The sequence below is a fragment of the Numenius arquata genome, chromosome 4 (genome assembly GCF_964106895.1).
Source record: "Numenius arquata chromosome 4, bNumArq3.hap1.1, whole genome shotgun sequence".
Lineage (NCBI taxonomy): Eukaryota > Metazoa > Chordata > Aves > Charadriiformes > Scolopacidae > Numenius > Numenius arquata.
The window spans coordinates 18,545,454-18,559,666 of NC_133579.1; the positions used below are offsets into that span (position 1 = coordinate 18,545,454).

Consider the following 14,213-nt stretch of genomic DNA (forward strand, 5'->3'; position numbering starts at 1 on the left):
AGAAGAGTTCACTTACAAGCAGCCAAAGTGAGTGCAACCAAGCAAAAAAGTGAACAGTTGGTGAAGTGAAATGCATCCCTTGCTTCAGACAAAAATACAGTGGAATGAAAGATGCAGTAGACTGGCTTTCCCTTAAGCAGATCTAATTTCAAAATCTGGCCCTGGAGAGATGAACTTTTGCTTTAATTGAGGAGGTGGATCCCAGCTCTTTGTCACTCCATCAATCAGCACCCTTTGCTGTAGCTTTAGCAGTACGCTGCAGAAGGCGGTAGGATTTATTCCCTGCATGTTGAATTAAGGCTTCCTACGCTGCTGCTGCTGGGAGCTGGCGTGGCCTGGCCTCAACAGCACCGTGCATGTCCTGTCCTCTTCCTTCTAGCATTGGCCAGTGTCCTTCAAGACAGTCATAGCCTGCTCTCAACTTTCCCCTTGGGAGGCTACAGTTGTTGGTGACTTGAGAGTTTAGGATGGTTCCTTGCATCTTGTCCACCTCCTCCTCGGGCATGGACAGAACCTTGCCCAAAAATAATTTTGACCTGGAAAAAAGCAAGGGGAGAGACATTGCTCAGGTTGCAGCTTGATGTGTCAAATCTCCCAATCTCTAGCTAATGTTATTTCCATTAAAAGTGGTTTTAAGAGTAAACACAGACCACCATGCAGGCTTGCCTGTGCGAGCAGCAGCGTGTGGCACAACAGGGAAATGTAGGATAACAGTGCTGGGAGGGTGAGGAAGGTATTTCCTTCCCCACCCTGCCAATTCCAAACCCATGGTGAACTGCCCTAGACACTGCAGGAGAAACATGGATGTACTTCTGTCTTTCCATCCAGTCCTCCATCCTGTCCCAACAGGATTGAACTGATAGTTGGGACTTTAAAAAGCCCTTTTTTTCCATAACAGGTTCTTCTCACAGCTGTAAATTCCAGCTGTATTCTTTTTCCTCCTGCAAATTCCAGTTGTATGCTTTGCCTTTACTATGTCTCCTTCTTTATCATTATATTCCCATGATTTTCATGTCAGCTTCCAAAATTAACACCATGGTGGATAGTGTTTTTCATGGGGGGGGTTGTTGTAATGGCGTTTGAGAAATTGAAAATGACAGAAGCACCATTACAATCAGGGAGAAATTATGAACATGATGCTGGAGACTTCAGGCACTTTCATTTCAGCTTCCAGGCTTGGAAGAAGTGTTATGTGTTCCTTAGTGGGTGAGGAGACTTGTCACGCACTTACTTGCCATAGTGGGCCCTGAGACGGAACGTGGAGCAGGAATGAGATTGTCTCTAGTGGCACTGAGGGGCTGACAAGTGTGTGGGTGTATGGCCAGTAGAATAAAAAGATGCAGGCAAACACAGCGCTACAAACTAGAAAGCACAGATGGCTGTATACTCTGCAAATTATAGTGTTGTACAGTGTATTTTGTCCTTCCCCGGTTTTCAGTGTGAGATGTTGTAGCCGAGGGGTTAGCTGTCATCCGTGGCGTTCCTTCCTTACTCCTCAGATCTCTGGCTTATAAATGTCCGCTACAAAATTAACTCGGGGAAGAGTGGAAGCAATGTGAAGAAGGAGAAATTGGTTTAGGGGCACGGTTTGCTTGGTAAAAAAAAAAAAAAAAGAAAATTTTAAAGAAAACACATTGAGTGTGGGAGCTGTGCATGCTTTAGACTTGAAAAAAATACAGGGACTGCAGGCCATTTCTTTCCTGTGTTGTATGTGAGGGCAGAGTTTACACTACTTCTTAGCAGACACTTTTAGCATGGACCCAGCCTCGTGATGATTTACCAGGAGGACATCACCATCTTTGGACCTTTGCCTGGAGATTTATTCAGAGTAAAAGGCAGAAGGACCCTTCTGGACAATCTCGAGGGTGAATAAGAGAAAGAGTTACTTATAAACTGTTACAAATTGGTACTCAGTAATGGCTGTAGTGTTGATCAGACAATATAAGAGGGCCCCCAGTGGTTACCGACTTAACAGCTGCATGTAAGTCAGCCAATGAACATTTGCTTGTAGCTGCTCTAGTTTTGTTTTTATTGAAGAGCAAGAAGCATAAACATGGGACACACAGTCTAGAGGCTGCTTAAAGGGTTTCACTTGTTTAAAGTGTATATTGAAATGTCAGGGCCTTCCGTGAAATGAACAAGTTGCGCATTGAGTTGGTAACACAAATTGGGCCAGGTCATCCAAAGCAGCATCTCGAGTGGGGGTGCGGGTGGGGGGATCTCGCCTGCTGTACAAGTCACTCAGTAACTCCTCAGGGTGGGTAGCCAGTGCAAAGACAAAGGATCCCCAAATGTGAGTATATGCTCAGCACGAAGACCAGTTTTGTTTGGTTTTATAGCTCGTTATCGAGTTAGTTGTTGAGGTAATGGGCTGCACCTCAATTAAAATCTACCTACCCTCACTGAAACATTTAATATTCGTGTAAATATTAAACATTTATATAAATATTAAATGCATTTATTTAGAATTGATTAGTGTTTACATTTTCCCACTGAATAAAGATGACAAATGGAAAGTAATTTACTTATGCAGAAATTCTCCATGCATCAAACTCATTTGTCTACCAGCAGTGGGTAAACCATCCTCATCCATGTTGCGAGGTCTTAACCGTGTCCAGACTCATATCCTACCCATGTAAGGGCAACAGTAAGCAGCAGTTCTGTGCTGTACAGTGGGGACTTTGTTCTTGCCTTCCTTATGGAGTTGCTGGATCCATAATGTGAAGGACGTGCTGACTTGTTTTACGATGTACCACATCAGGGAATGCAGTGCATGGTTTTCTGTTAGATTTGGAAAAGTGCAGGCTTTATATTAAAGGTTCATTTCTTTTTCATCGTTCAGCTAACTCATTTGCACTGTAATGTACTTTCCCATTCCTCCCCCTGATAGTTGCTGCTTTTATACCTATTTTGCAAGCCATATTTTTAGTCTAATCCATACAGCAGTTGTCTAAAATTCCATAGCATTGCTTATTTCTTACCTATAACTCTTAATAAAAAATAGGGCTGTGCCAACCTATTATATCCTTAATAGAATATTCTAATGGTTATTAAATCAATTGACTCTGAATCTCACTTTAATAAATGAGTCAGACAGTATTTTCCAATTACTGTCAGCCGCCACCTTTCCAAAGAGCAGATTATTTTGATTGAATTTTTTAAAGCTGTTCAGCACTTTTTTTCTTTTTTTTTTTTTTCTTTTTTTCCCTGAGTAAGAGCAAAGAGCAGTAGCTTTGTTCTGCAGGGAAGGGGAGCCTCTTGGACTGTATCTGACGCTCCATTCCATTTCAGATTTATCCCAAAGGGAAACTGAAAATGTGACATTTCACCCGCCCTTTATTTATTAATGATATCATACTTTGCACTTCCATAGCACCCTATCAAATTGTTTGCTAAACATGAAGAGCAAGACAGGGGCCAGTGTGTAAACAGAGCCTTTTGCATCCTCGTTCCACTTCTGGCACCTTTGCAAGAGCTGCCACACCCTGGCTCTTCCATGCCAGTGGGAGATAAAATTCTGGCCGTGCTTTTAAATTCTCTGTGGAGAGCAGAATAGGGACAAAGCCTTGTTCCCTCATCCTTCTGCAGTGCTGTGTGACCCAAGCAAGCAGGCAGTTGTGTGCCCAGACAAGTTATCTTTTCAAAGGCAGATGGCGGTGATTGTGGGTCTTCTGTCTATGGTAGATAGTCCTGGACTCTTCTCCAGCTCCACTGTCCCAGTTGCATTAAAAGTCTTAAGGGATACTAATTAGGTCAGCCTATTAAAGTAGAAATTAAAAATTAACACCTCTTCTTTAGAGACGGGTAGTCTGAGAAACACAGGCCATACTGTCATGCCCAAGGTGATAAGAGTAAGTCAGTGTCGGAGTTTGGAACGGAACCCAGCACTCCTTGCTCTTCTGCCAATACTGTAACCTTATCTGTTTCCCTTAAATTTAAATCATGCTGGTCTCACATTCTTGAATTCAAGGACTGGAACCTTGGCCTTTGTTCTGAGGATGTAGCGCAGAGCAGGTGATGTGCACAAAATGGGTGAAAAAGAGTGTGAGGGGGAGGGGTTGATAACTCCCTGAACAGTGGGACTTAGGAAAAAAATTATTCTATTAGTTATACAAATGTAGTCATATTTTAAATGTGGTCTTTACAACTAGGAGACGAAAAACATTTTATTTTTAAGAGAAAGCTTAGATTCTGCACAAATTGATGTCTCTTGCCTGGGGAAGTTTCCTATCTGCCCCAGGCGAGTGGGTGAGGGGATTTTTCAAACCCTGTTTATAAGCCTTTAGGAAAATCGGATTTGCAACATACAGTAATCAAAGTGGTTTTGATGTTTGTGACCAGGAGATCACCTCAGAGCTGAGTGATATGGGAAATACAATAGGGTCACATTTAATGGGGTTCAGTTCTTGAACAAGTACAAATACTGTGTAACTAAAATTAGTTTTGCTTCAGCATCAGGAGTGCATGCCTTTCTTGCTACTTTTTCCTCGTTAGCTAAGGTAATGGAAATAGAAAAAAGCCTTCTCTGTCTTCAGTGGCTCCATATAAAAATATTTCTTTTTAGGAAGTCTTTCTCCCTTGGAATGTTTGAAGAACTCCCCGTTCAGTGTTCCCATGCTCAAGAATGATTAGCGTGGTTCATTTACACTTTGCCAACAGTAACTCTGTGATTTGAGAATCGGCATCGATTATCTTGACATGTGGAAGATCCTGAGGTGGAGCTCCCTTTGTCCTAATTGCTTTGACTGTGTGTATCAGCACAAACAGTTTGATGAAGAAACTTCACCCTAAAGGCTTTCTAGCCCGCAATTACCCTTTGTGGAGACTTGTACTGTCTTCAGAACTATCTGTTTGGCAATGACCATGGCAAGGATCTGGATGTAGGAGAAATTCTTTGATCACCTGTGGCAGTCTGTACATTCCTTGTAATTGATTTGCAAGGTCAGGGAAGAAGAGGCATTTATATATGGTTTGTTGAGTCATCCTTCTCTTTTTAGTACGCTGTTCTGCAGCTTTGCCTGTTGGAACAGCCTTGCAGGATGTGGCCATGTCTCTTAGATGTACGGACTGGTGTGTGCCGGATTCTTTTCCCTCATACTCCCCTTGATGGTCCTTGCATGGGCCATACTTGTCTTCTCTCAGCAGCAGCAAAAGCAGAGCACACTGGAAGGGTTTGTCAGTGATGGTGGAAAACCCCAAATCCCAGGCAGCTCTTGAGAATCTACTAAAATTTTCCCTGCTGAGGAAGTAGTTAGCATATATTTGATAAATGGTTGCTAATTTATCTATGAAGAGTTACAAAAGATGTCACCTACCTGATGAGAAGGTGTCATCTACCCCTAGTCTGCCCCTGGGAGTCTACTGCACAGAATATGTTCAGCCAGCAGTGCCTGGCTGGATGGGACACGTACCTCAGCAGCCTGTGCTCTGCTGCTTTGGTAGCAGTAGTCCATGGGCAGAGGATTGACAGGACCACTGGCCTTTTTCAGCTGACTCCCAGAGCAGGCCGGCCATCTCACACCCCTCAGGTAGCTCTTCAGCATGTGGAGCCAGGCAGGAACATTGAACATGAAGGACTGGGGAGAGGGCAAAGAGAAGTCTGCAGTTTGCTGTGTGAGCGCGCGGCCGAAGCTCGGCCATGTTTGTCTGCGCCCGTGGCGCCGCTCTGTGGCACTGTGACAGAGAGGAAGGCAGGAGGGTTAAAAAAATGGCCACGTGCCAACGCGCCTGTTTTACAGAGCCAAAATGGGGTCCTACATTCCTCTCGCACTCGCTACGTGAAAAACCCGGTTTTACCATGAAAGGCAATTGAGTTGCCATATATATGAAAATTATGAGAGCTAGGTGTTCAGTGGAGACAGAGCTCCCCAGGTACGGACTGTTGTCAGGGCAGAAATTGTTGTAGACAGTGTGTTTTCACCTGTTTACTCCAAAGGAGACACCCCACCACCCAACTCCAGTTTTGTAGAAATCTTTTGGCTTGGTTGGTTTTCTTCTGCCCCTTACCTTCTCATTAGAAAGCGTTCTGACACCTTGTAGAGAACCACATGATGGTAGTTGTCAGTAGTTCCACCTGCAGCACGGCCACCACTGCCTGGACCGGCTTCTGCTGTCTGAAGCCCACGAATTCCCACCCTTTACTAAAGATGTCGTGACTTACGCGAAGGCTAAATTTAGCCTTGAGACTAATGAGAAGCGAAAGCCGAGGGCTGCCACTAAAAATCTTTTTGTTTTTTCCAATTCTGATTAAGTTACTAAGGATCATTTTGAGAGAGCGTGTGGCCCCACTCAGCTACACCAGTGCCGTGTCGCGCTGGGCTTTGCCCCGGTGGGCAGGATTAGTGTTGTTTGGTGGTGGTGGTGGTGTGTGCCGTACAAAACGGCTCTGCTCTCACAGCCCACAGCGACTGCCATCGACGAGCATCCCTCATCGCGGCCACTAATGGCTGGCTCCGCTCGGCAGGAGGTGGGCAGCCTGGCATTTAGGTGTTGGGGGCGGGCAGGGCGCTCTCCCAAAATCACTCCTTTTCTCCTGAGAAACGGTAGGGAGCCGTGCCAGTCGCTTGGTAGGGAGCCATGCCAGTCACCAAGAGTTTTATTCCCCCTTGATTTTTTAATAATCAGATACAGTATTTACCTGCGAGATCAATGCTACTCGTGTAGCACACCGGTGACATACAGAAGGACCTTTTCTAAGCGGCGCTGTGGGAATTGAGGCCTCTGCAGCAGGGCTGGAAGCCACTTCTTACCTAGCAACTGTTTCTAAGTAGGACAGCCGTTGACTGCCCTCATGGCGGAGTGGATGAATCCTGCAGCACCCTCAGGAAGGGAACCTGGTGCCAGGCACCAGCCGGCCTTCGGAGGACAATGGGAGGAAGCCGAGGAACAAGCGGCGGGGAGTGGGAAGGGTTTTAAAGCCGCAGGACCTTGACGGGAAAGCTGTGTCAGGAAGCGCAGGGGGACTTTTCTGAGCTGTTAAAAGAGGAGAAACGCAAATAAAGGGGGAAAAAAATCTAGGATTGTCAGAAAGGGAGCTGGGAAATCCTGCGCCTTGCCAAAGGTTTCGCGTATGCCCCTGGGACTGGAAACATGGAGCAGGAGAGACGTGGGGGTATAAACTACCCTCCCCTCTCATGCTGGTTACGAGAAATTCCACGTCAGCCAGAGTGCCAAAAACGCGTGCGTTCACAGTTCTTGCCTGTGGTGGACGTGGTGATGTGTGATCAGCGCAAAATTCCTCATGCGCCGTTTTGCAAACGTACTCGGTCGTGGTCGGGTGGCTCTGCTAAGAGATGATGTTTCGGGTCCTACTCCTCGTGTCCTACTGAAGTCTAATGCTCTACATTCCTGTTTGGTGCTTATTGTATGTGGAAAATCTGTGCTTTTAATGCCCGGTTAAGCTTTGTATATTCTGAAACCTTCCAAGTAAAAGAAGACTTCAGCAGCCATAGGTGCTGAGAGGCATCCAGTTTCCCGAGCTTAGCAAAACAAAAAGTCTCTTTCAGTTCATAGATTATGTTGGACTTGGTCTTTGGTGAGGGCTGTGGTGAATTTTACTTTTCCTTTGATTTCTCCCACAGATGAAGGACTGAACCATGAATGCAAACTCTGCAATCAGACATTCGACTCTCCTGCCAAACTTCAGTGCCACCTGATAGAGCACAGCTTTGAAGGCATGGGGGGCACCTTCAAGTGTCCGGTGTGCTTTACAGGTAGGAGGCCGTCACTACTTGTCCTAGTCGTGCCCTTAGCTTACACTTGCAGAACTCCGCTTCCAACTATGTCATGTGCTGGCTTGAGGTCAGTTTTAGGAGGGAACATTACATTTGTGCTCATTAGTAGTATTGATTAGAAATTGTTTAGAAAGCTGAGCTCCTTGGAAGGTCAGGCATCCATCTGTAAGGACTACATTTCAAGCTCTTCTGTCGGAAGTTTGAGTTTCTTATAATTACAGAAGTGATAGTCTGTTACCTTCCACGCTATCACATTCATCACCTTCAAGTTCCAAACTTGCCGAGGTTAAAACTGCCCATAAATTTGTGCTTTAAAGCTACAGATGTTTAATCTAAAACGATGTAACTTGGCCCCACAGGCAAGGGCTGCTAGGCATAGCCTGTGCAGCAACATTCTCCTCTGATAGGGTAAGAAAGCCTGCTTGCATGTGTTTGTTGGCGTGTGGTGAGAAGAAACACCCTTGTAATGTGCTTCAGAAAGCAAACCATGCTGTCTTGCCACAAGTTAAGTTCTGCTCTCCCCTGACACAGGTCCAAGTGTGGAATAAACCTCCCCAAGTCAGTGGTGTTATTCAGTAGTAAAACCCAAGTGAGAAAATAACTTGACCCAGTAGGGCTAAGCACTGCAGTGTTTGGGCCATAATGAGGAACAGAAAAATGCTGTTGTTGGAAATGAAAACACATTAAAAGGATGCCTACAGAGTTGTTGTGAGTTTTTTTAAGGACTTCTTAATAGAACATTTCATAAAATGATAACCTAAAACATAAGTGTTAATATGTAGCTTACATGCCCAATTTTGCTTTACAAGATGAAAATCAAAGATAATCACAAACATGACAAAATACACTTTGGGTATTCTCGCATCAATGGCATACTAATTCTGGAAGCCATTCAAGGTTTCTGTTCTCCATTAATGGGAGTGAAGGATTTTCATTGATAGGCAAATAGACCCTTTAATACCTTCATTTTACTTCTCTTTGTTTGGCAGCTCCCCTCCCAATAAAATGTAAGTGCACGCTACAGAGGAAAATTAAAGTTGAATTTTTCATCTCTCGGATGCAGTGGCTGGTGATGATTATTACCTCACTGTGTTCAGGTTTCACACATTTCTGTGGGTTACAAAATTAAAAAAATACATAGTTTATCTTCACTGCACAGCTTGTCATAGTAATGTCAAGCTATGGATAGTGCTCCCATAAATAGTTTGCTTGTTAGATGTCTGTGTTCAATAATTCTTTCTGTTAGGCATGTTGGGTTTCGGATTTTTTAGTTTTATTACTGATTATACTAGGTTTTTTCTCTTGTCTTTTTGTACAAATTAAATTATGACGTGATCTTTTTTTTAGTGTAATGCCTTGGGTCTTCGATTTCCAAGTTTGGGGGAGTTGTAAATACAATATAAAAACGTGCATATGTAAGGAGTACCCACTGACGGTTCTCCTTGTGAGCAAGATCCCTGATAAAATTAATCCTTTAATGTTTGAGCCAGTAGCCTTGTAAAATGTCTTAAAGAGTATGGAGATAAGTTGATTCCTATCTGTGTGAAACACTTTTTTCCTTTTTGCTGATGGGGTAAATAGACACCAAGCATTAATCATAAACAATGGTGTTTTATTAGCAATATGCCATTAAATTATTTCAGCATGTCTTGCTAGAATATTAACAAGAAGTAAAAATCACCAATATAAGTTTTATGTGGAAAATGGAATCTGATCTTTTTTCTTTTCAGGGTAATGAGAAATGTGATTAAAATGTATGACTCAGAAGAACAATATTCTGATGTTTTTTGTTGCCTTGCAATTAGAATAATTTTAATGATTAGGAGTGGAGTCAAAGTCAAATGCCAGCATCTTTAATAAATCCTTTCCCTGCCTATACAGATTAATATTGTAGATGCAAACTTTTTTAGGTCACAGTGCACCAGGCATCCATCAGAAGTCAGTGCTGCCAACCCAAACACTGCCTCTGGCATATACAATTTAATTATTAATAGTATGTCTCCTAGGTAAACTGTTACACAGTCTTAGGGCCTTGTTTTGTAGTCATTAAAATTGAACATGTTTATATTATTGAAACCCTTGCATTCACTGTGTAGGCAGAGTTGATCTTAAAGTATCCAAAGAGAATTTACCTGCAGTTCTGTTTCACATTTATAGACATTGCCCCAGTGTAGCTGTGGGATATAATTTTTAGCATTAACACATTTAAATACAGAGCTGTTTGTTAGCTTTAACTTTAGGCATACAGAGTAAACAGGACTTTGGCATCTGTGCTTTTCAAACCTGTTGGTTGCTAAGAAATAAGTTTTGTGTGTGTTCAATCAGAGCACGGTAAGCATGAAGAAATAATTCTGAAGCGAAAATGGCATTTTTAAATTCTTTAAGTTTGAAATCTTCATTGGTTGTCCTGTTAGGGTCTTTTTGTTTGTTTGTTTTCATCTTTTTTTTTTTTTTAAACCAGGCATCTGTTTCAGTTCATTCATTTTAGAAGGATCAGAATTTGTAGATAAATAGTATTCGTTGGTACCCATTATAGCAAAAGTCTAATGCGAAATCAGAGTGTGCCAGCCTAATTTTACCTCTTGGAATTGCTGAGTGTTAATGGGAAACTGCTTATAAAAAACTCTTCACTTGTTATATGAAATAATAAAAAACTTGTTGTTTGTCTAATATTCCAGTGTTTGTCCAAGCAAACAAGTTGCAGCAGCATATTTTCTCAGCCCACGGACAAGAGGACAAGATCTATGACTGCACACAGTGTCCACAGAAGTTCTTCTTCCAAACAGAGCTGCAGGTACCACACTTGTACAACCTGGGGGTTACGATAGCATTATGTGTTTGATGGCTGAGTTCAAAGCTTTACTTGCCATGACCTCCTCTGATACTTGCTCATCATCAGGATACGAATGAGGGAAGGACAAGAGAAATTGCAGGCGATTCCACCCATGCTGCTTCAAAAAGGTGATGGCAGAAAGCCACCTGGTACAGACCTAAATTTCAGGAGCCACCTTTGGATTCTTGCTCTGTAGGTTGTTGCAGATCAAGATGTTCTTGAGGAGAGAGAAATGGGTATTCTCTTTTTCTGTTTGATATCCATAAAACATTTACTCAAGCAGTGATGTGGAAAATAAGTGTATTCTTTTGTCTCTAAATGTGAAAAGCTAAGCACTGAAGTAGGAGTGCAAGGATGGGGGGAGGGCAGAATTAGACAGAATTTATCTTTGTTTACCTGCTGGCCATTTCCCATAAATACTAACTTGGTGGGGAAAAAAAAATAATAGGGTCAAATGAATGGTACAATGTCTTCTTGTGTGCTGTTGTCAGACTTGTAATGATACCGTTTAGTAATGGTAAACAAAAGGACAGAGAGGAAGAAATAAATGTTGAACAAGATCTGAAAACAATTTTGGATTAAGGGATTATTTACTATATATTAACATTCTGCACTGCTTGTCTTGCAGTGAGAAGTGATGGTGTGTTATTCCTGATGTGGTGTTACAGTTTGAGACAGCAACAGAAGATTGCTTCTAAATTATTTTAGTTTATATTGAAGTATTAAGATAGGTTGACAAAGGAAAAAAAATCAGGGTCTCTGATGGTCTATAGGGATGGAACAAGGACGAGTTTTTGTACAGTAAGGCCTTTCCTACACTTCCAACCATGTGATTTTTGTTTGGAATGAAGAGATTTTTCAGCACTTAAGGTTTTTCAGTAGTTTTTTATAGCATCTCTAAGTCCTTTTACTGAGGCGTCCACAATTAATTTTGGTTTGGACCAGAGCTGGATTTCATCTCATCAACAGAGACAAAAGGCTAGTGAGGCATGTGCACACATTTGCCCATTTAGTATTTCACTTACTGAAAGTTTTACATGCTGAAAACCTGATATTAATGTTTGGCATGACGATACGAAATACTTCTTTGGAGAAGAAAGAAATCAGAGCATTTGAACCATGCATTAATTCATTGTGTGTGCGAGATTGGTATTTATATTGATTCCACTGCATTTTCTCTTTCCTGATTTCTTTCTGCATAAAAACAATAGGGAATAAAGCCTTACTCATAGCCTTCCCTACCTCTTTCTCAGTGAACCTCTAGGTCATGGGAAGTCCTGTAGTACCTACAGTACCATACCTGTAGCACTCCAAGCTGCCTGTGCTGTATCTCTCTCCTGTTTTTAATAGATGCAAATCTGTTTCGTTTATTGTTCACACCAAGTATTGCATGCAAGCTCTGACCCAAAGTGGAAGAGAAGGACAAGGAAAAGAAAATAAAAAGTTGGACATTAGGGGAAAAGACACTCATACATAGTGATGGACAGAAAGAGGCAAGATTGAGTTTTGAAGTCAAAAAATGGTTTGGGTTGTGTAGAAGGTTATTGGACTTGTGGGAAAAATAAAGGAGATACTGAGTGGAATGAGGAAATGTCAGAAACTAATTTTGTTGCATGTGTTTCTTTTACAGCAACACAATGATTTTTGTGGAATCATTTTCTTTGATTTTTTTTGGTCAAAATACTTGGGGTTTTTTGCAAAGTGTTTCCAATAAGGTGAAACTGCTTTTCCAGGAAAAAATTGTTTAAATATTTTTGGCTTACTGATCTTTACAAATTTTGTTGTTTGTCACTGATTAATCAAAATAAGGAAGTAGGGAGAAGTAGGGACATGAGCAGCTTCTGGAAAGAGAAAAGAAAAATTGTTAGGGAAGAAAGGCCAAAAGGAGAAAAAAAAACCCAAACTCAGGAAGAGAGAAGGAGCAGGTAGGCAAAATATAATTATGAAAAGAAAGAAACGGGAACAAGAAGATGGAAATTATTAGTTTTAACAACAGAATTCAGATTGGATTTTAAAAAGGCAGAATAGGTAACTGGATTCTGAAGATGCAAAGTATATAGAGATCCAGGTGTAGTTGTGACATGTATAGTCACATCCTTATCACTCTGTCTCCCCTAAAACACTATTGTTTCAAAATACATGGAGTCCCAAGCAGCTGTCTTCAGCTTTTTATTATCATAAAAGCACATGGTTTTCCATTCAAAATTCATCTGTGCCCAAGACTGAAGGCAAGATTTTGCTATCTCCATCTAAGCCTAGTTCATTAAAACTTGAACATAACTGAGGCACCTGGTTTTCCAGTGAAGGGCACAAAAGGATGTCACTACAGAGAGATAAATTATGCTCTGCATTGGGTAGGTGACAATCAGTGGGTTGGTTGTTCCATGCTGCATAAGTCTCTTGACAGACCACATACCACAATACCCTTAGAGACAGCCTCTCTCTGGCTTATCTACACTTGCAAAAAGGAAAAGGTATTCATTTTCTTATTCATTTAATTCATTATGTTTATTATTTTAATTAATCTGGTAGCCCCACCCAGTGGAGAACGCATTATGTTTAAAAGAATGCAGTACCATCATGCCATTTGCATTTATTTGTTGGGATCACTGGCTTTCTGCTCTTACCTCCAGTTATCTATCCAGGCTGGTGAAAGGGCAGCAAAGCACTTAGGCAGAGCAGTAGTTACAGACCTTTGGAGTCTGCTTTTGCTGAAAATACATTGAGCTCAATACCGTTCTCATTTAAAACCTGTTCTAGGAGGCACTGTTTTGTTCAGGCTATCTACCAGCTGAAGCAGTGGAATCTTTGGCAACTAGCCTCCAGGTTATGTTTCTCTATCCTTTCACATTACCGTGGTTTGTGTTGGGGCTTGCAGCGTAACAGTCTATTTATTCCCTCTATCAGGAATGGTTCCTTGGTTTTAATTTAAACATGCATCTAAAGTGCATCTCCCATGCATGAGAGATGCTAATCATCTCAGATTAGAAGCCACAGACAGCACTCCATGGCTGTAGGGCAGAGTAAGAACATCAACAAGGTAAAGCAGAGCAGAACACAATAGCATAGAAGCCTTAGCCACATGTATGGTGCAGTTGACAATTAAAGGGAATGAATTCAGGGATATGGAAAATAAATGCATTATAATGATGCTTAACTTGGTGTTTGGCCCAGTGCAATTCTTAGCATTTTCTGACTCCTGTTGCAGGAAGAGCAGCCTATAAGGACATAAGAATCTCCACATACTATGTTCACCTCACTTTGGGGAAGTTACCATCCCCTCATTACCAACCTTCTCAATGCAAAAAACATGTAGGACCCTCTTTAGAGGTTTCCATGATTTCACTCCAGGCCTTGGTTAGGAATGCAAGACAATCCCATAGGACCACATTCTGGTGAGAACAGAGTAAATGACCAGTCCTGAAAATCAAATCTGCAGTGTATTACTCAACCTTTAAGTTGAAATAGTGAGATTTTACAGGAATTTACTCTTTGTTTTAAGATCATATCCATAGCTTGCCATTCTCACACCTTTGACCGTTCTTTTAAATGGCTTTGTGCTCCATAGCTATTGAACAGAAAGGAAGCAAATGGAATCCTTCTGTAGCAGTTACCATTGTAAGTTTTAAGAGTTTTCCGAGTTGTGA

The 14,213-nt window shown here is 41.9% G+C and overlaps 1 protein-coding gene across 2 annotated transcripts in view; it reads left to right on the top strand.

Annotated features, from left to right (window-relative positions):
- The window catches only part of ZNF521 (zinc finger protein 521), a 232,158-nt gene that overhangs the window by 193,831 nt on the left and 24,114 nt on the right, over positions 1-14,213 (top strand). For both annotated transcript variants that reach the window (XM_074146354.1, XM_074146355.1), the window contains 2 exons: positions 7,581-7,712; positions 10,412-10,527. In XM_074146354.1, the coding sequence (XP_074002455.1) occupies positions 7,581-7,712; positions 10,412-10,527 (248 nt within the window). The remainder of the gene's footprint in view (positions 1-7,580; positions 7,713-10,411; positions 10,528-14,213) is intronic.